Here is a 22,979-nt window from a genome sequence, read left to right on the forward strand (position 1 = left end):
CCATAAGAAACTAACACCAAATAAGAAAATTAAGGAACCAAACTTAGTGGAGCAAAAAAAAAAATCTAAAAATGAATACAATTGACATTCTTACAGATCCACAGGATGCCACACACATTAAAAAACAGACCAAATGTCTATGCACTGACTAATCTAGCAGTAGGGATGCAGTGGAGAAAAAGATGGAGAAACAAGATCATTTCTGCCAGAGGGAAGGAAGAGGAGTACTTAATATAGTACTTAATATAGTCAAATAAGTCCTCCCTGAGAAGATGTTTGAGTTAAAGCATAAAAGGCGGGAGAGCAGTCCTGAATGACAAGAAGCCTCCAGCATGCCAGAATATGACCAGGCAAGGAGCAGAAAATAAGCTCAAAGGGCTTGGGTAGGACCAAGCTCAACCTTAAGGAATCAAAAGGAGGCTCCCAGCATGGTAAGGAGGATAGAGGATTCAGGCAATACAGATCACACTGGACCTTGCAGGCTATGGTAAGAAATCTGGGTTTTATTCTAAGAGCAAAGGGAAGTCATTAGATAGGTTTTTAGCAAGGAACTGACTATCTGATTTACATTTTAAAAAGATCACTTCGGCTGTGGTGTGGAAAACAGATTAGAGGCAGGCAAGAATGGAAAGGACTGTGGTGGTGTGAACCAAGGATAGCAAGTTGCATTACAGTAAATATACTCAGATTTCATTTATGCTTTAAAAAGAAGATATAGTAAATATTTCTGTACTGTTTAATTTTTTCTAGTAAGAATGTATTCGTGCGCTTAAAAAGTAAACTGAGGAATGTGTTTTGTTAACAATGTACTGATTAAATAATCACTTGCAGTTGAAAACTTTTAGAGAATATTTTGTTAACACCAGAGACATATTTTATAACTAAGCAGCCAATTAAGTCAGGAAAGAAGAGCAAAATAACCCTGCCTTAAACGTTTTCGTCAAACTGTAGTTCAAAGGTATAGCATTATAATCAGACACTGAGGGGAATATAGATGATACAGACTCTAAAATTTTAAAGTCCTTATCTTTCATAAATACTAAAATATTTATGAATGAAATGATATCATGTGAAATGTTCCAAAATAATCCACAGGTATAGATGAAATAAGATTGGTCATGGGTTGAAAACTGTTAAAGCTGGGAGATTAGTACTTGGGGATTCATGATACCATTCCCCACCTTTGTAAATGTAGAAAATTTCACAAAATAAGGTTTTACTTTAAATCTTTTTAAGAGATAGAGGTGGGAAAATTAAAACAATTAAAGATAGTTCATTTTGATCTTCTAAAGGTAAATTCTAATATAAACTCTGCACCCATAAACATTTACAGTTCCTAGTGTAAAATATAAAGGACTGTGCATCACTTATGCAGAAACATGTGTGCAGAAACCATGTTAAAATGATACTAGAGAATGAACTAGGGATGGAATAAGAATGGTGAAAATGCTGTGTGTGGGCTGTGGAAGGATCCAGCCTGTTACAGTAAGAACAATTAATTACTAGAGCAAGTTGATGGGTTTATCTATGTGTTCTCAACATGTTGGGGAAAGGAGGTAGTCTTCAAATTAGCAAGAAGATTTCAAACATCTCCCATTTACATTTTCTCAAAAGGGAAGATCAGATCAATGTACTGAATAGAAGATTCCAGATTGCCTGAGGAGGTAAGAAATTTGGATACGAGATAAACCATTAGTCACAGTACTTTCCTTATCCAGTCATGAAAATGTCTAACAGGAAAGATGTAACACAAAAAGAAATTAAGAACCTTCTATATGGTGGATACTTTCAGTATATTTATTTCACTTAATTTTCACAACAAACCTAGAAAGTAAACATCTTTCATACTTTTATAACTGAGGAATCTGAGGCTCAAAGAAGTTACTCAACCTGCCTGAAGACTCACAGTAACTGTCACAATAAGATTCAATTCCAAAGCCTAGCTTTCTTTGCACCACAGCTTAGGAAACTTTTCCCCATATAAACCAGGCTAAGCTTTCTTTCCACAGCTACTAAGCCTTGTATGCTTCACTCACTGAACCCATCATTTAATGCAACATTTTAGCCACAATCCTTTCCAACCTCACAAGCGCAGCCTGAAGCCTAGTGGGAACCAAGAACACATTTGCGAAGTTCCTCGAAGTACTTTGTCCAGATGCCCCGGCCAGACATTCTTCACGGAGAGCCACAGCGGTGTCCTGCTTCAACAGGGCTTGACAGAGCCTGGGTCAAACCGTCGCTGCAACACCTCCCCACAGCACCCTGGAGGCCCCTCCTCGGCCACCTGCCACCATGACCGAGTCCCCCTCGCGGCTGTGCCGGAGCGACCACCAGGACTCGGAGGCCCCCATCAACCACCAGACCCACCTGGAGCTCTACGCCTCCTACATCTACCTGGCTGTGTCTTGCTGCTTTGACCCCGATGGTGTGGCTGTGAAGGACACTGCCTAATATTTTGTTCAGCAGTGTCATGAGGAGAGAGAATACGCTGAGAAACTGATGAAGCTGCAGAACCAACGAGGTGGCTGAATCCCAAACTCTTCAGGATACCAAGAAACTAAACCATGACGACTGAGCAAGCCCGCTGAATGCAATAGAACATGGGTTACACTTGGAAAACAGTGTGCATCAGTCCCTACCGGAACGGCACAAACTGTTCACTGACAAATGATACCCACTTGTGTGATTTCACTGAGACTCACTACCTGAAGGAGCAGATGAAATCCGAAGAGCTGGGTGACCATGACACCAGCTTGCACAAAAGGGGGCCCACGAGTCTGGCATGGCAAAGTATCCCTCTTACAAGCACACCCTGGGAGACAGGGACACTGAGAGCTGAGCCTCGGGCTGGCTTCCCATGGCCACAGGGTCACTTTCCTGGTCACCAAGGCAGTGCATGCACGTTGGGGTCACCTTTACCTCTTCTATAAGTTGCACTAAAACATCCATCTACGTTCTTTCATTTGTACTATTCCTTCAAATAAAGTAATGTCGTATCCCTCCAAAAAGTTACGTATACTGTCACCCCAAAGGTTGAGCTCCTCTCCAAATGAAGTTTCTCTTGCCTTCTATGATTAAAAGAGGTATCCAGCATTTCTCTGTGCCTTTTAAATAAAACTCAGATCTTTATTATGTTACAATTTTACCCAATGTAATTTCTATTTAATAACATGATAAGTAAATACCACTTCCTCTACCAAAATTTCAATCACCCAGGGAGAATTATCATTCCTCCAGTGCACCTTGGTCAGTTTTCCATAACAGAACTTGCCATAGTGTACGTGGCGGTTGTGTAGGCCCCCTTCTCCCCGAAAGAGATGGTGTGCCTCCTAACTAGGATCTTCTCTCACCTTCCTCCACATCCAGCCCCCATACTACTGCAAAAGCAATCCTCCCAAGATGCACTCCTAGTAACAATTCTGCAGTATTTTCAGGTCGCTGGCTAGATTCAACCTAAGTCCCTTCAGATCTAAAGGCAAACAAGACCCTTCTTGATCAGGTCCCTTGATGTGGGCCCAGCCTTATCACCCCTCACTCCTTCACCTCTTACTTTATACTCCTATAACATAATGAACTGGTTGAACTTTCCTGAACATACTAGTTCTTATGCTGCATCCCTTTAAACTTGCTATTCCATAAAAAGGCCTTCCCCACTTGCCCACCTGGAAAATTTCTACTCCTCCATCAGGATTCTGCCCTCAAATGCTGGGTCCTTTGTGAAACTTTCCCTCACTACCTCAGTGAGAAGGTGGGGAAAGTTCCTCCTATGCTCCTGCTATACTGTGCATCCCTCCACTCACAAGTACATCACTTCGCTTTGCAATATCACAGTCTCAGTAAGCTGACCTTCACAGCTTGCCTGCCTCTCACAACCCCCATAGTCCCAAACCTGATCAAAAGCAAGTCGGAGAGAATGAACGGTCTTTTCTTCTCTTTATCACCTAGTTCAGTACCTTGCACAAAGCGGACACTCAATACTTATTGAATGAATGTAACTAAATTCCTTCTTAAATGTATAATTCATCAGAATAACAGAAGCTACGTAATAACAATTAAAAAATCAAACTTATACTATTACCAAAGACTCATAAAGACACTAATATGTTTCTTAAAAAATTGCAAATGTGGCTGTTTTTGCAATATGTCAACCGTGTTATTTTGAGCCATGGATAATTTTTTATTCCATTGCCACATCCTGGGAGACACTGACAATGAAAGCAGTCTCCTAATTCTGAGAGATCAGGCAACCAAACGTCCTGCCATCTCCTGAACAGAATTAAACAATAGGTTTCTCCACAGACAAGCATCAACCAAAGTCAGCAAAATATACAGGAAGGACAGGAAAAAAGGTGGAGTAGCTAAGTCTTTCACTGAAGTTAGTATTAGAATCTGTCATATTTTAGAGAGCAAAATATAAAGAATTTTAAGAAACATAAAGTTGAGGGGTTAAAAGTATGATGTGCTGAGAGTCACAATCAAGACTGGAGCAACCAGACTGAAAAAGGCAAGAAGAAAAGGTCAGAGATGCTAAGGCTCAAGCCAAGGCCAGGTGGCAGAACAGAAGCAAGTTTAGGGTGGTTGTTCAGGTTGGAGCACTTAGAATGTCAGGGAGGAGGAGAACCGTAAGATCATTCTAAAAAGGAACACAAGGGGAAAAAAAAAGTACTGTCCGTAAAAGGTCCTATCTAAATCCAAGATCAAAGCAAGATGGGGCAGAGTCTGAAAAAAGTCTCATGACAGAAACACAGAAAACAGTGGAATCTGGCCACAGAAAGAGCAAGAAGTTCATTATCTTAGCAATTCCACAGTCAAGTGAGGACCAATGACGAAACAGTTTTAATAAAGATACACTGAGGTGGAAACCCTAGACCTTGGAAGCATCTCTTCCCAATCACTCTAACCTAAAAAGTGTTTTAGTATACAAAGCCAAACTGAAAGGAAGAAAAGGCTGAGTAGTTATGTAGCAAGTACAAATGAACAATGCCTGCACGAAAATCTTCCTGGGTAAACTAGGAAAATAAAATCTATTGTAACCAAATTTGCTCAATTTCAATGGACATTAATCTTTGTTTCACTTAACTGTGAAGGCATAAATGTTGTGATGGGACTCCTTGTTCAAGGAATTTCAACTTGGAAAATAAGTGTGCAATGGTCCTTACCAAAAAAAAAAAAAGTTAAAACAGTCAACCTCACTCATCCATTCTGAAAATATTTATTGCACATCTACTTCACGTCAACATGTTTTAGGTATAGAGACAAGAGTGTTTTCCATAAAGCTTATATTCTAGAGGAACAGACAGACAAGAAATACAAATGAGGTAGTTCAAGACAATATTAAGTTTTATGAAGAAAATACAAAAAGGTAAAGGGAGAGTATTAACTGACCTAGAGTGTGCTTCTTACATAGTATGTCAGGACTGAAACATGAATGCTCATTTGGCTGTTCTCTGAAATCTTCAGAGTATAGGAACAACAGGAATAAAGACACTTAGTCAAGAAATGAGCTTGGCATTTGGAAGTAAAGTTGATGTGGTAGGAACCTAGTGATGGAAAAGATTAAGATGAAAAGAGATAAAAGTAAATAGGAGTCAGATAAGTAAGGCTTTGCAGTATTGGTGGAGTATTAGGTTGAGAAGAGAACAGAAGATGAGAATATAGCAGTAGAGACTACCAACCACTCTTTAAAGTTCTGCTATCAAAACTTTGGAAACACTATAGTGGAAACACTACAGCATGTTGGAGTGCTGATGTCAATGACCCAGAAGAGGAAGAAAATGATGATACAGGAGAAAAACAATAACTGTAGAAGCAATATTTTCAGAAGGCAAGAGGAAACGGAATCCAGAGCATAAGTATAGGAATTGGATTTTGCCAGGAATAGAGATGCTTTATCCATTAATATAAGAAAATTAGCAGAACAGGTAGAGATGCAAGTAGGCTAGTAAATTCAGAGGTAGAAAGAAGAGGAAATTGCCCTGTGGCGGCTTTCATTTTCCCAATAAAGTCTAAAAGAATGAGGCAACAGAAGAAAGAAAAGGAGGGTTTAAATTGGAGATTTAAGGAAAGAGGAAAAGGTCTGAGACACTGATTTTCAATAGACATACTAGGGAATTGTAGGAATGTTAGCAGTAATGACTGTGCATTTGAAATAGAGATTATACGCTTAAAACGAGACCAGTCAGCAAGGTTATCTTCATTTTTCTCCATCCATGTTCAGCTCTGAGGTTTGACAAACAAGTTGGCCAAGGTGGATTTAATCAGTTCAAATTTTGCCAAGTGAGTAAAACAAAAGAGTACAGGGGCAAGAAAATTAAAGGCTGTTTTCAGTGGAGTGACTACAGGATGGACCACTAAATCTACACTGAGAAAGTAGGGAAGAGGACTTGGATGCTTCACAAAGCATGTTTTATATCCCCAAGCGGTCTGTAAACTCAAAGACAAAAACCAAGAGTTCTATACTACATATACCTCACCAAAGAACACTACAGTGAAGCCTCTGCTAACTGATTAAATGAGTCTTCTCCATATGCCAGAACTCCACATAACATAAACTCATCAGATTTTTTAAACTTATTAAAATGTTTTTTAAAAAGCAGCATTCCAAAGATCTTGAAAAATCAATTTATGGTTGACATGATGTTTTTGTTCTTAAGAGCAGGTGATTGGGTTCCCATGATTATTTCCATAGAAACAAAGATTAATAGCCGGACAATAACCAAAGGAACCCTGGCAATAGAAATTAAACTTAACCACCATTAATTACCTTCATATGGGAAAGTAAAGCCTAATTACTATGGGGCACCCACCTCAGAACAACTCCCCCTGTCCCACAGAATCTAATCAACTGCATTTCTGGGCTCTTAGCAATGCTAACTAGTCAAATGAATTGGGACTTGGACACTACTGCTAACTATAGCCTTTATCATTAAATGAATTTAAAATAATTCTAGAAGCAATCTGATCATCTGCTAAAATACTTAGTTTATAAGACTCTCCCCTTATCCTCAGGCAACACATTCCAAGACTCCCAGTGGATACCAACACCACGGATAGTACCGAACCCTATATATACACTATGTTTTTTCCTATACATACACACCTATGATAAAGTTTGATTTATAAATTAAACACAGTAAGAGATTGACAACAATAATAAAATAGAACAATTATAACAATACACTGTAACAAAAGATGTGAATGTGGTCCCCTCTTCTCAAAATATCTTACTGGACAAATATAATGCCTTTTCCATCTTAACTAAGCACTTATCACACACTGTGGCCGCACCCTTTGCAGTCTGAGTTGCGACAGCCAAACTAGCACAAATTTCTTTTTCCTTTTCCACAGTTTTACGGATAGAAGATTCGTTCTTAACGTGGAAATCAGCAACCTCGGCATACAATATTTTTTCTTTCCTTACTAAGTCAAGGGCTTTCCCTTTTTCACTTAAAGGAAGCACTTCACGGCTTTTCTTTGGCATATCCAAATTTCCGAATTGTCAGCATCACTAGGCTTGCATTTTGGGGCCATTATTAAGTAAAATAAGGGTGACCTGAACACAAGCCCTGCGATACCACTGATAATCCAGATAGCTACTAAGAGCTACTAAGTGACTAACAGGCGGGATACATGGGACAAAGGGATGATTCATGACCTAAGTGAGACAGCGCGAGATTTCATCATGCTACTCAGAAAAGTTCGCAATTTAAAACTTATGAATTGTTTATTTCTGGAATTTCCCATTTAATATTTTCAGACCACAGTTGACCACAAGTAATTGAAACCGAGAAAAGCGAAACCGCAGATAAGGGGGGACTACTGTATATAAATTACGGAAAGTCCTTTGTTTTCGCTACTTTATTCTTTTCATATTTAAATAATGTCAAGAAAATCCTAGAGAACACAAAACATACTTTTAGTAAGTTAGATTCATATAAAAAGTATCACCATCTTTTGTACTCAGGAGATTTCTAACTATTCTTTTCCCAATGTCCAAAATATATGGTTTAGTCAGATCAGTTCAGTGAAATAAAGAAAAATTGAGTCCTGAAAGAATGTTAAGGAAGAAAAAGAGATAAAAGAAAGTTTGGTTCCCAGGTTGTGTTCCTACTTAAATCACCAAATAGAACACACCATTAGTAGAGAATTAAAACAGCTTCCTTATCTGTAATATGAGAATACTGAAGTAGATACTTATACTAAAGTTTTCTTTCTGCTCCAAAAATTCTATTCCCAAACTAGTGCTTTGGACTTCCCTCTTTCAAAGGCCTTTTTGAAAAGGGGTGCTAAAAGATTTAACCTTTCAACTCATGAGCCTATCACATATTTTCTTTCTCTGAATTACAATTAACAGAAAAGCCTAGAAAAAAAAGATGAATATTTTAAATCAGAAAAAACTAGGCCAGCTAAGCTAATTATTGGCGACAGTCTCCAACATATGCAAGTTCTTGTTTCTCATTCACTCTTCTCACACCCATTCTCGTTTATTTCTTCTCTCCCCAAGCCTTAAGCCTAACAGTGGGATCACACAGTCCTGAATGACTCCAGAGGAATTTTAGGTTAGAGAACCCAGAGGCAGAACTTATTTGGGAAAACAGGAGCTAACCGTTTGCTAATGAAAGTCAGAGGTTCTTTCTTATCTTTATATCCCCATCACCAAATAAAATAATAGATATGTAATAACAGATACCTAAGTTAACTCCGCTATATAATTTATTACACCAGTGATTCTCACCAGTGATTTCTTTTTAGAAATGCAAAATTTCAGGTCCCACTTAGACTTACTGAATCAAAAATTTGGGGAGTAAGTTTCAGCACTCTGTTTAAAAAGCTCTCCAGGTGATGCACACTCAAGCTTGAGAACCGCTGTATTAAACATGTCAGGAAATCACCTTCCTGTTCATCACTGCTGGCGGCAAGCAAACAAACAAAAATGCTGATTTTTCTCAGCTGCCACCACTTACAAATGCTTGGGCCCACATTATGCTGTCAACCACTTAACTTCTGTTTCCAGCCCACACACAAGATGAACTTTAGAGTCAAATAACTTGAGTTAAACTTATGGCTCTTAGAGTTAACAGCTGTGTGACCTTATCCAAGTTAATTAAACTCTTGGAGCCTCAGTTCCCTCATCTGTAAAGTAGAAATAACATCACAGACCTCCATGAATAAGAGACAGCTTTACAGAAAGGTGTCTAGGAGAGTGCCTGGCACACAGCAGACCTTCAATAAATGTAAGATCTTTTTCCTTTCTTCCCTACCAGCTGTACCAAGTCCCTGCTACTTTATACAGACAACACCCTAAAGAAGACAGCACTTTAGCACCCCTCTGAGAAATGTTACCAATGCCTCCCATACAGAAAAGCTCTCTGGTGAGGTTTTTCTTCTGGAAAATACCACAGGAGAGACATGAAGTGTTAAGAGTCCTACAGAACAGCGATTCTAAAAAGGTGGTCTACAAGCTGGTGGAAAAAAACAAATCATTCAAAAGTCTGTACCTGTGTAACTTAAAAAATAATTGATGTTAAGCAGAATATAGGCAACTTTCTCTTTAGTGGCCATAATTAATTAATGACAACTGGGGATTAACGCTAAACTTCACCGGGTAGGAGGTGTTAACATCAGAAAATGCAAAAGAACTGGAATACATGACCTATACTAAAGTGGTCCAGGCATTCAAATTTCACTGTCAAATTCTTTGTCCCAATGTTATCACACTATATATCTTGATTTTGGGTTCCAAAAAATATATGGTCTCCAGGGGAACCCCCCCTCCAAAAAAAAAAAAAACCCACTGCCATAAATGACACCTAAAAATTGGAAAGTATTACTCCTTTTTGTAAGTTTAAAATTTTGAGGGGATTTTACCATAAACAATTCCCAACTTCAGCTCCTCACTCCCTCTAATATTAAGTCCAATATTAAAATGTTTAATTTGACTACTAGCCTTTTCATGGGGACGAAAATAGGTCAGTGCACGTGGTATGTCATTATACTCGAATATTTCGCAGGGTAACCAAGTTAGGAGCATCAGTTCAACGGGCACTTGCAGGTTTCACTCGTACTCCTCAAGCTGACAACTAAGACGGGACAGCCCTCTGTTTCTGCTGTTCTGTTAGAGTAGCCAACATTCCCAACTGTAGGACCGTAGTGAAGCTTAAGCATTCGTATCTTCTTACGGGGACATTTTTTCAGAGAACCCGTAAAAGGAAAGCTGAACCAACAACAGGCTGGGAACTGCAAAGCCACAAACTTAGTGCCCTGCCCGCCGGGAGCTTGAATGCCAACACCGGCTCCTTAACGCAGCAACCTAACAACTTCTAGACACAAGACAGAGCAGAGCGGGGTGATGGTTACTCACTTTTAACATTCAACACTGTCCCCCTCACCTTACCCAGCAGGACATCCTCCCCACCGCCAACCCCCCGGAACTCCAAAGCCAAAGAAGCCCCCCCACCTTGGGCCACCTTTACCGCCTCCTCCCAGCACCACTGACCAAGAGTCCCCAGGTGCCAAGCGAGGGTCCCGAGCGAGGCCGGGAGCCGACGGCTGCCCGGGTCTCCGCGTCCCAGGACGCCCCAGAAGTCGCTGCCCGGTGCCCCGCTTCACCCTGACCCTATCGGCCCCACTCCTCACTCCAAACCCTCTGTCCCGGCCCCGCGGCCCGCCGGTCCCCGCACCTCTTCCCCAGACAAACCCGGAACCGGGAGCCGGCCCCCGCCCAGGGGCGGGCTTAGGCCCAAGCCAGGCCGCGGAGTCCCCGGCTCCCGCCCCACCGCCCCGGCCGCCCCGAGACTCGTGCCGGGACGGAGGCGGGGAAGCGCTGCGAGGCCTGGTCCGGGAGCCCGCTCCTCCGGCCGGGGCAGGACACGACTCACCTTCGTACTGTAGGTCCACCAGGACGAGCAGGAAGGGGAACACCGAGCCCAGCCGGCTGGTCACAGAGCCGGGGGCCACCATGTCCGAGGACGCGGGCGCTGAGGAGGAGCAAAGGTGCGGGACCCACGAGCCCCCGCCGGCCCTCAAGCTGCAGCTGCGCCCGCCGTCCGCTCTTGCTCGGGCCTCAGGCGGCTGGCGCCCCGCGGAGGAAGGCAGCGGTGGGCGGGGCCGGGATGGGGCTACGCCCCGAGCGCCGCCGCCGCCCAATCGCCTTCTTCCTGGCCACTTTCCTACTGGGCTCGCCGGGGTCGTGGTTCGCGCTGATAGGCTGTGGGGGCCGCCGCCCCCGCCCCTTCTCTGATAGGATAACGTGGAAGCACGAGACAAGGCTGCGTCCGCCTGCGGTGGAGCTGTCAGGAGCTCCAAACCGCCGCGGCGGGCCGGAGGGAGGCGGCCGGGGAGCTGTGTGGCAGCCGCCGAGTCCGCATGCGCAGGCCACGGAAGCCTTTTTGGGCAGGTCTCCGGGTGCTGGGTTGGCGAGGAGGAGGACGTCAGCAATCCGAGGTTTTCCAGTGTACTGTTTGGAGAAAGGTGAATCCGCCGCGTCCGCAGTGCGAAGCCAAACCTGGCCCCACGAAGTCTGCGTGGATCGGGGAACAGGACAAAGTGGCAGAGCCTGCTACCTCCCTCTGAGAGTCTCGGAACCTACACGGACCGCCCTAAAGAGCTGTGGAGAAACGATCAGGAGAAGCTCGGGCTCAGTAAAGTAGGGTGAGCCGATGGAGCCGGGAGCATGTCAGGACAACCAGGTACATTAGGGACGTAAGGGAGGCAAGTGAAAATGGCATGGAAGATTGGGACCCATTCCCCGACTGTCCAGTGGACCAGCGTGTCCAGAAAAAGAGCAATTCTGGAAGATTTTGTGCAGAAGAAACCAGGGAAGCACAGCAGCTAAGAGAGCAAAGGGCTCTTGAGAGTGCAGCCAACGTCAACTATAAGGAAAAAAAAGAGAGACCTGTTAGGACGGATCTTGTATCTTGTGCTCAACAGAGGAAACTCAACAAGGTAAAATTCAAGTTACACAATTTGGCGTTAAACTTGCTCACCGCCACTTCCTCCGGCGTCCTCAACACAACGCACACTATGCACCAGTGATGTTTCACATGGGACGAAACAGTAATGCCTTTCTGTGTTAAGCGTTGTCAAGTGCAAACTTATTACTTTACCAGTGGGTATGCATTTGCTATCTTGGTGCTACTGCACACTTTAGAACTCATGAATGATAAATGGCATAGTGAATTCGTTATTTCCTAAAAATACACTCAGGAGGGTAAAAGCTTTCTAAGCTTTTATTCCAGAGGGAACTAAGCAAAGGAAATGGTTTGGAGAAAGGGAAAACAAAACACTGAGTCCCTCAGTAGTTGTGGTGGAAAGCAGTATAATATAATGTAAAGAGTGGAGGATTCAGATTCAAGAAATGTAGTTCCACACCACAGCTCTTATCTAGGTTATCTTCATCTGTAAAATGGGTATGATACTGATGGCCTCAAAGGTTTGTTTTGAGGTTTCATGAAGTGGGTAAAAATTCTTGTAAATTATAAAGTATTATACAAATGTTACTTATCCTTCTAACAAGAGCGAATCATGAGGCTCCTCTTTGCTTTTTTTTTTTTTTTTGGTTTCTCCTTTTCCTTATCGACCATCACAAGGTGGTGTTAGTGAAAAAACAGCAATGATTTCAGTGTCTACAAGTAGTGAAGACATCCTCCAGATGAGGTACCGTTGCCAAGGCAGCCAACATTGCTGATCAAAATGGAGAAAGAGTTTTGTAAACAAATAATACTACTCCATGAATTATCACCAGAATGCTGCCTGTGATTCTGGTCTTAAGGAAGAAGCAGTGCTAAAGAAGTTCTAAGAATGGAAATTAAAAATGATTAACGAGAAGATAGACCTTGTGCTATAGATAATAAAAATAACAAGGGCCTTCATTGTTGAGTGATTTTGGAAATTCATTGATCAAATTGCATAGCCATGAATCCTAAAGTCTTAAAACTAAGATTTACAAAGTATCTCTTGAAAGAGATAATTTTACAACAAAGAAGGAAACATCATTTTAAACAGCAATGTGTACAGTGCTCAAATTATCTTTATATGTATAAAATGCTTAGGAATGTTTTCTCCAATGTTCATCTGGGCATAGTTTTCACCTGATCACTCTTGCCAATAAAACCAAAGTAATCCAGTGATTGTAGAGAAAATTATAAATATTGTTTGCATTTATCAACATTTATGCAGTCCTTTTTATTTTTATTTATTTACTTTTAAAATATTTTATGTATGTATGTATTTATTTATTTGGCTGCACCAGGTCTTAGTTGCAGCACACGGGATCTTTAGTTGTGGCATGTGTGTGAGATCTACTTCCCTGACCAGGGATCAAACCCAGGCCCCCTGCATTGAGAGCGCAGTGTCTTAGCCACTGGACCACCAGGGAAGTCCTGCAGTCCTTTTAAAATTAAGCATAGGGCTTCCCTGGTGGCGCAGTGGTTGAGAATCTGCCTGCCAATGTAGGGGACACGGGTTCGAGCCCTGGGCTGGGAAGATCCCACATGCCACGGAGCAACTAGGCCCGTGAGCCACAACTACTGAGCCTGCGCGTCTGGAGCCTCTGCTCCGCAACAAGAGAGGCGGCGATAGTGATAGGCCCGCGCACCGCGATGAAGAGTGGCCCCCACTCGCCGCAACTGGAGAAAGCCCTCACACAGAAACGAAGACCCAACACAGCCAAAAATAAAAATAATAAATAAATAATAAATAAAATTAAGCATAAACACCACACTGTAATTGATAGAACCTATTCATTATGATAGTAAAAGACAAAATAATGGTAGAATATTTAAATTGCACTATATGCAAAACCAGCAATATTATATAATTTCTAATATATAAAAATATATTGATCTATGTTTATTGACCAGAAAAATAATTTTGGTAGAGAGTAGTGGACAGATCTAGAACACATTTTTTGGAGGAAAGGAGATCAGATTTGCTGATGGATTAGCTCTGGGGAGAAGTAAATGTTCAAAAGCAAATACGATGCTTATAACATCTTTTTGCACCACATTAAAAACAAAATAGGCAACATTATAATGAACATAATGAATGCTGAAGTATACATCCTTCTGCATTTATCTTTATGAACTTGTGCTTTCATTTCTATAAAAGGGATTTCTAAAAGTGGGATTGCTTTGTCAAAGAATGTGTACACTTAAAAATTTAAGATGAGGATGTCCCTGGCGGTCCAGTGGTTAAGACTCCGTGCTTCCACTGAAGGGGGCGCGGTTGGATCCCTGATCAGGGAACTAAGATTCCCCCATGCCGTGCGATGCGGTCAAAAAATTAAAAATAAATAAATAAATAAAAATTTAAGATTATTGTCAGATTATTTTCCCTAAAAGTCAGGGTAATTTGTATTCCTAACAACTATTTATGTCCCCACATACTCACCATCACTAGATATAATTGATTTTCATAGTTCTTGACAAGCTGATGGTAAAAACTTACCCTTCTAAGTCAAGTTTACTACTTGATTGCAGGGATTTGGGGACTCTGATCAAACTTTGGTGTTCTCATGTAAACATTCGGCTTTAAAACCATGTCCTGTCTTCTGTCTGCTTGTCCACCCTCTTTTATGTTAGGAGGCTTCTGGCCACATCAGCCTCTGCTTCCTTCATCACATCGTTTTCTCTTGCTTTTGACCTTCTTGCTTCTGTCTTGTAAGGATCTTTGTAATTAATTATTTAGGGCCCACTTGGATAATCCAGTATATTCTCTTCCTGCAAGATCCTCAATTTAGTCACATCTGCAAAATCCCTTTTGCCATAAAAGATAACGTTGTCGGGGGATCAGAATGTCGACATCTTCAGCGGGAACACTATTCAGCTTAACATGATACTCCCCCCACTTCAGGAGATAGACCTTAAGTCCCCTCTCCCTTGAATGTGGGCTGGACTTATTGACTAACTTTTAAAGACTAGAGTGTGGAAAGGGGAGAGTGGAGTAACTTTACAGTGGAGAAACTGGCAAACACTACCTTGGCCAGGTGGTCAAGGTAAACATTACCAATATTAAGTTATATTGATCCCATATAACCCCCTGATATGAGGTCAGAAAAAGGACACTTCACTTCTGTGATATTCTTTCCATTGTATAACCTAGTCTAAATATGAAAAAAATTCACATTAACCAAAATTGAGGGACAGTCTATAAAATACCTGATCAGTACTCCTCAAAACTTAACAGACCAGGGGAAACTAAGGAGACAGGATGACTGACAGGTCTGTCTTAAACCAGATCCAGAAATAGAAAATGGATGTTACTGGGAAAACTACTGAAGTCCAGATAAAGTCTCAAGTTTAGTTAATAGTAATGGGCCGTTACTAACTTTCTTAGTTTTGACAAATGTACAGTGATTGTATGTAAGATGTTGGCAATAGGAGAAAGTAAATAAGTGTTTAGGACCGCTCTGTAGTATCCTTGCAGCTTTACTCTAAAATTATTTCAAAAATAAAAGTTTACTTAATTGTGAAGGGCCTGAGTATTTTTAAATCAACTGTAATGAGTGTTTGTATCAAATGAGTTTTTCTGCATCTAAACTTCCTTTTCCTTGAAGAAGGAAGAGAGTTAGTGCTTTACAGAAATAGTTTCTTAGTTGTCTGAAACCAGCTCCTCTCTTTTCTTTCCTGTTTTTCCTCTCTTTTCCCTTCACTTGGGAAATTGTTGATTACTTGATTTAAAATCTGTTCTGTACACACTCTAGGAATATTCTAGTCCAGATAATCAAAATATCTATAAGAAAAAGTTCATTAACTGTACTTTTTGTTTTTAAAATATGAACAAGTACATGTAAATGACAGCCTGTGTTAAAATAATTATTAGATAAATTTTTGAAGCATAACTTAAAGATTCTTTAACATTGGTCTTGGAATACAAGGTTTTAAATTGGATTTTTAAAGGTTCATGTACTATTTCTGATAAATAGGTGAATCTTTGGACAATTGGGATGAGTTAATATTGATTTAAAGACAGCTTTATGTCCACCCTCATGTTCATTGCAGCATTATTTACAATAGTCAAGACATGGAAACAACCTAAGTGTCCATCAGCAGATGAATGGATAAAGAAAATGTGGTATGTATATACACACACAATGGGCTAGTATTCATCTATGAAAAAGAAGGAAATCCTGCCATTTGAGACACATGAATGGACCCTGAGGTCATTATGTTAAGTGAAATCTCAGACAGAAAAAGACAAATACTCTACGATCTCACTTATATATGGAATCTAAAAAACCTAACTCATAGATACAAAGAACAGGGAATTCCCTAGTGGTCCAGTGGTTAGGACTCCTCGCTTCCACTGCTGGGGGCCCAGGTTCAATCCCTGTTCAGGAACTAAGATCCTGCAAGCCACGTGGTATGGCCAAAAAAAGAACAAACTAGTGGTTGCCAGAGATGTGGGAAGGGGAGGGTTGCGAAATAGGTGAAGGTGGTCAAAAGGTACAAACTTCCAGTTACAAGATAAATAAGTCCTGGAGATGTAATGTACAGCATGGTGACTATAGTTAACAACACTGTATTGTATATTTGAAAGCTGCTAAGAGAGTAGATCTTAAAAGTTCTCATCATAAAGAAGAAAATTGTAAATATATGTGGTGATGAAAGTTAACTAAACTTACTGTGGTAATCATTTTGCAACATACACATATACCAAATCATTATGTTGAACACCTAAAACTAATACAATGCTATATGTCAAATTATATCTCAATAAAGAAAGAGACAGGGACTTCCTTGGTGTCACGGTGTTAAGAATCTACCTGCCAACGCAGGGGACACCGGTTTCGAGCCCTGGTCCATGAAGATCCCACATGCTGCAGAGCAACTAAGCCCGTGAGCCACAACTACTGAGCCCACACGCCACAACTACTGAGCCTGCGCTCTAGAGCCCATGAGCCACAACTACTGAGCCCATGCGCCACAACTACTGAAGCCTGTGCAGCTAGAGCCTGTACTCCGCAACAAGAGAAGCCACTGCAATGAGAAGCCCGCGCACCGCAATGAAGAGTAGTCCCTGCTCGCCACAACTAGAGAAAGCCCATGCGCAGCAACGAAGACCCAATGCAGTCAAAAAATAAATGAATAAAAATTTTAAAAAAAATGCCAACCAGAAAGTATTGAACTAGGTTATCAGGTATGATGCATTAAGAAAAAAAAAAAATTAAAGAGACAGCTCTATGTCTTCTCCAGATTTTATTTTATTTTTAAATATTTATTTATTTATTTATTTGGCTGCACCAGGTCTTAGTTGCAGCATACAGGATCTTTTTCAGTTGTGGCATGTGGGCTCTTAGTTGCAGCATGCGGGATCTAGTTCCCTGACCAGGGATCGAAACTGGGCCCCCTGCATTGGGAGTGTGGAGTCAACCACTGGACCACCAGGGAAGTCCCTGTCTTCTCGAGATTTTACTACAATATTATATTTTATATACAATGGGTAAACTCTTCAAAACTGAAACCTTCTAAATTTCTAAGTTAACTAAATGAAATTATAATAACCAGTCTTGAAAAAGATTTCTTATGAAATTTCAATAACGTAAATCATAAGGGCTTAGTCCTTATTTTCCAGATTCTTACATCTAAATCCAAATATATAAATAATTGCATGAAATGTAAATGTTATAAACACAGTAATTAAAAGAGTGTCAAAATGGATAATAAAAAAAATAACATGAATCAACTATAAACGGTCTACAACAAAGGTAAAACTTCACACCGTGGTCAATTAATTTCAACAAGGATGCCAAGACAGTTTAATGGAAAAAATGTAGTCACTCCAACAAATGGTGTTGGGACAACTGGATATCTACATGCAAAAGATTTAAATTGGACCCTTTCCTTAGACCATATACAAAGAATAACTCAAATTGGATCATACACCTAAATGTAAAATCTAAAGCTGTAAAACTCTTACAAGAAAACAGGAGTAAATCTTCATAATCTTGGGTTGAATAAAACCTTCTTAAATACAACACCAAAAGCACAAGCACAGAGGAAAAATTAGATAGTGAATTCCATGAAAATTTAGAAATTTTGTGCTTCAAAGGACACCATCAAGAAAATGAAGACAATGCAAAGAATTGGAGATAAATTGCAAATCATATTTGGTAAGGGACTTTATCCAGAATATATAAAGAACTCTTAGAACTCAGGAATAAAAAGACAACCCAATTTTAAAAATGGGCAAAGGATCTGAATAGGCATTTTTTCCAAAGAAGATATAAAAATGACCAATAAGTACATGGTTAGCCACTAGGGAAATGCAAATCAGCATGACAACTTCATACCCACTAGGATGGCTGTAATAAAGATGAGCATTAGCAAGAGTTGGTGAGGGTATGGAAAAATGGGAACACTCACATATTGCTATAGGGAATGTAAAGTGGTACAGCCACTTTCAGAAAAGAGTTAGACATCAAAATGTTAAACACAGAGTTACCATGTGACCCAGCAATTCCACTCCTAGGTATATAGTTTAGGGAAATGAAAACATGTTCACACAAAACGTTGTATACAAACATTCCTAGCTATTATATGTTCATAATAGTCAAAACATGGAAACAGTCCAGGTGTCCAACAAGAGAATAGGCAAACTGTACTAAAAATCATAAAATATTATTTGGCTATTAAAAAGGAATGAAGTATTGATGCATGCTACAACCTGGATTAATCTTGAAAAAGATTATGCTAAGTGAAGGAAGCTGGTCAAAAAAGGCCACAAATGGTATGCTTCCCTGTATGTGAAATGCCCAGGATAGGTAATTCCATACAGGCAGAAAAATTAGTGGTAGCCTAGGGCTTGGAGTAAGGATGAATACTAATGGGTATAGGGTTTCTTCTTGGGATGATGAAATTCTAAAATTAGGTAGTGGTGAAGTTTGCACGTATCTGTGAATATACCAAAAGCCACTGAGTTACAGATTTTCAATGGGTGAATTTTATCTCACATGAGTTATCACTTTAAAAAAATTTTTAAGGACTTCCCTGGTGGCACAGTGGTTAAGAATCCGCCTGCGAATGCAGGGGACACGGGTGTGAATCCTAGTCTGGGAAGATCCCACATGCCGCAGAGCAACTAAGCGCGTGCGCCACAACTACTGAGCACGCGCTCTAGAGCCCGCGAGCCACAACTACTTAAGCCCGCACGCTCAGAGCCCGTGCTCCGCAGCAAGAGAAGCCCGCGCACTGCAACGAAGAGCAGCCCCCGCTCGCCACAACTAGAAAAAGCCGGCGTGCAGCAACGAAGACCCAACGCATCCAAAAATAAATAAATGAATGAATTTTTAAAAATTACATTCGCTTCTTAAAAAAATTTTTTTTAAGTAAAGGAACGGGAAAACATTTATCATGCAGACAGTAATCAAAAGAAAGCTGGAGTAGGTACCTAAAATAGTAAAACCTATAGAAACGGAAGGTAGAATAGTGGTTGCCAAGGGCATGGGGGAGGGAGAAGTGGGGAGTTGTCCAAGAGGTATAGTTTCAGTTTTACATGATGAAAAAGTTCTAGAGATCTGTTGCACAACAATGTGAATATACTTGACACTACTGAACTACACACTTAAAAAATGGTTAAGATGGTAAATTTTTTACCACAATTTAAAACTTTTTTTTAGATCTCAGCACAGCTGCAAAAACACATCTAGACAAAGAAAGAAAGCTGGAATGACCGATTACATTAGTATCAGACAACGTAGAATTCAAAGCAAAGAAAGGAAAATTATCAGGGATAAAAAGAGACATTACAAAATGATGAAAGGAAAATAGATAACTAATGAGAACCTGCTGTATAGCACAGGGAACTCCACTCAGCGCTCTGTGGTGACCTAAATGGGAAGGAAATCCAAAAAAGAGGGGATATATGTATACATATAGCTGATTCACTTTGCTGTACAGCAGAAACTAACACAGCATTGTAAAGCAACTATACTCCAATTTTTTTTTAAAAAGTGATGAAGGGATCGATTCACCAAGAAGACATAACAATTCTACATGAACTACTCCTAACAACAGAGCTTCAAAAGATATAAGCAAAAACTAGCAGAACTGAAAGGAGAAAGAGACATTCACAATTTTAGTTGGAGAGGTCAATACTCTCAGTAGTACATAGAATGAGTAGACAAAATCAGAAAGGAAAAATCAGTACACAGACTGATCATCAGGCAACTAAATTTAATTGACATTTATAGAACAACTCACCCAATACACTTTAAGTGCACATGAAACATTCACCAAGATAGGTCATAAAACAAACTTTAACCAATTTAAAAGAATTGAAATTATAAAAGAATTAGAAGAATTTAAATTACATAAGGTATGTTCTCTGATCCATGATACAATTAACCTAGAAATCAATTAACAGAAAAGTAGTAGGAAAATCTCCAAATACTTGGAAACAACACACTATTAAGTACTCCACGGGTCAAAAAGGAAGTCTCAAGGGAAACTAGAAAATATTTTGACTCCAATAAGAATGAAAATACAACATACCAAACTTTCTGGGTAACAGTTAAAGCACACAAAGTCCAGCGCAGGTCCTGTACAGCTTTCTACAAGTAGTGAACAACGTATCCAAGCTGTTGTAACTTGCCACAGCATACTAGGTCTTGTGTTTGCCTAGGGATGGAAAGAAAGAACTTGAATCCAGATGTGACATGTTATTTACATCTCCATTGGCTACAGCTAGTGAAATGACTCCATATAACTTGAAAGGGATGCCGAAGTTTGTTGGGGCACCCAGATAATCAATGAGTCCTAATATACCCATTACGTGAGCAAGACTAACAAGGTTACATGGACCAGGGCGGTAACGGCAAAGGTGGAAGGAAGTGGTAGGATTTGGAATATATTTTGGAGGAAGAGCCAATAGGACTCCTGATAGATGTCGGGGTGTAAGAAGGGGGGAAGGCAGGAAGGAGGCCTAATTTATCAAAACGAGTAAGTCACTTTAGGAGCCTGACAGAGGAAATAGCAAGGGCAAAGGCTTTGAAATGGAAACAATCTTATGGTGTTTTAGGAATAGAATGTTGAAATGTAATAAACTTAGGGGACAGTAGTATGACATGAGGTCAGGAGGTAGGCAGGAACCAGATCATATAGTGCCATTTAGGCTGTTAAGGGAGTGTCTTATCTTATTCCATTGAAAATAGGAAGTCACTGGAGGGTTTTAAACAAAGGGCTGACATTATTAGATTTAGATCTAAAGCAATCATGCCAGCTCCTGTATGAACAAAAAGATCTTAGAGGGATAAGCCGTGAGCCAGTTAGGAGGCTATTGTTGTAGGCCAGGTGAAAGATGATGGTAGCTTGAACTATGGTAACAAGAGATGGAGATGGAGAGAAGCAAACAAATTTGGCATGTATTTTGGTGGTAATAAATGGGAGAGATCGGAGTAGGACCAAGTGAGTAATCAGGTTACCTTCATTCAGTTAATTACTGCTTAATTGCAATACCAAAGTATAGCCAAAATATTTTTGATAGCTATTTAGTCTCTGCAAAGACCAACTGGCAATCAGACGCAAACTGTTCACTTGTTGAACCTCTGTTTACAAATTCATAGCAATTATATGGAAACTAAAATGAGAAAACAAGCAAACAAAAGAACCTTGCTGGAGCCTAAGCCAAGATAAGTATTTCCATGGACTAGAAATGGGAAGAAACACCACAAAATCATGTGTAAGCAGAAGCCAGGGGAATGCTAGCCACTGTTTTTGATCTAGGAAGGGACCAAAAGTAATCCAGAGACAGTCTCCTTGTTCTCCTGGGTGCTTGACACCACCAGCAGCAGCTCTGTTACAGCTGCTTGTTTACATGGAATTGTAGAAACCTACGAATGGGGAATCAAGCTGCTCCTGGCTGGCTCTGCAATTTCAGTCTGGAACTGCCAGTATAGGACAGGAGAGAGTGAGCATAGAGAAAGAAAAATGGACACACAAGGAAGCAAACAAACAAAAACTGACTTTTCCACTCCAAATGGAACTGCAAAATAAAACTGCAAAACATATCAAGAACTCTAATGCTAAAAAAGACAGGCAACAAATCAACTGAAACTGAACTCACTTAAGAGGAAGTTAATTGAATAGACTAAGGAGGCTTACAGACATACATAAAGAAATCACATCCATACTTACAAGAAAGAATGGAGGACTTCCCTGGTGGTGCAGTGATTAAGAATCTGCCTGCCAATGCAGGGGACATGGGTTCAATCCCTGGTCTGGGAAGATCCCACATGCCTCAGAGCAACTAAGCCCATGTGCCACAGCTACTGAAGCCTCGTGCCACAACTACTGAAGCCTGCACGCCTAGAGCCCGTGCTCTGCAAACAAGAGAAGCCACCTCAATGAGAAGCCTGCGCACTGCAATGAAGAGTAGCCCCCACTCGCTGCAGCTAGAGAAAGCCTGTGCTCAGCAACGAAGACCAAATGTAGCCAAAAAATAAATTAATAAAAAAAAAGAATGGAATAAAAATGGCATAAATGAAACAAGGACAGGTGGTTGTAAAAAGTAATTGTATTAATTGCCTAGGGCTGCCATAATAAATTACCACAAACTGGGTGGTTTTATTACGAACCAGGTTGGTTTGCCCACTCACAGCAAGCCAAAACGCTGACACTACTAGGTTTAGCACAAATAATGCATTTGTTCGCAGGCAGCCAAACGAGGAGAGAGAGAACAAGTCTCAGACCTGCCTCCCCAAAGGCAAGGGGCTGAGGTATTTTGGGGATAAAGAAGTAGAGTGGTCGGAGGCACGGGGATCGTAGGGAAAGGTGATTGGAAATAAGAAAAAGGTAAGGTAATCATCGTTTTGCACAGGTGAAACTAAGCTACAGGCTTCTTCACTGGGACGCATTTTCAGAAAATGGCGGCGTGTGCATGTTCCGAGGGTGGAGTTTTAGGCCCTCTGACGTCAAAAGTTCACCTAGCAGGGACTTTCCTGGTGGCACAGTGGTTAAGAATCTGCCTGCCAATGCAGGGCACAC

General features: G+C 40.7%; 1 protein-coding gene across 1 annotated transcript in view; it reads right to left on the reverse strand.

The window, feature by feature from the left end:
• The window catches only part of DNAJC3 (DnaJ heat shock protein family (Hsp40) member C3), an 83,601-nt gene extending 72,502 nt beyond the window's left edge, over positions 1–11,099 (reverse strand). Inside the window, exon 1 of the mRNA XM_007196835.3 lies at positions 10,878–11,099. Within this exon, the coding sequence (XP_007196897.1) occupies positions 10,878–10,959 (82 nt within the window). The 5' untranslated portion in view covers positions 10,960–11,099. The remainder of the gene's footprint in view (positions 1–10,877) is intronic.
• Between the last annotated feature and the right edge of the window lie 11,880 nt (positions 11,100–22,979).

This window comes from Balaenoptera acutorostrata, chromosome 18 (genome assembly GCF_949987535.1).
Source record: "Balaenoptera acutorostrata chromosome 18, mBalAcu1.1, whole genome shotgun sequence".
Taxonomy (NCBI): domain Eukaryota; kingdom Metazoa; phylum Chordata; class Mammalia; order Artiodactyla; family Balaenopteridae; genus Balaenoptera; species Balaenoptera acutorostrata.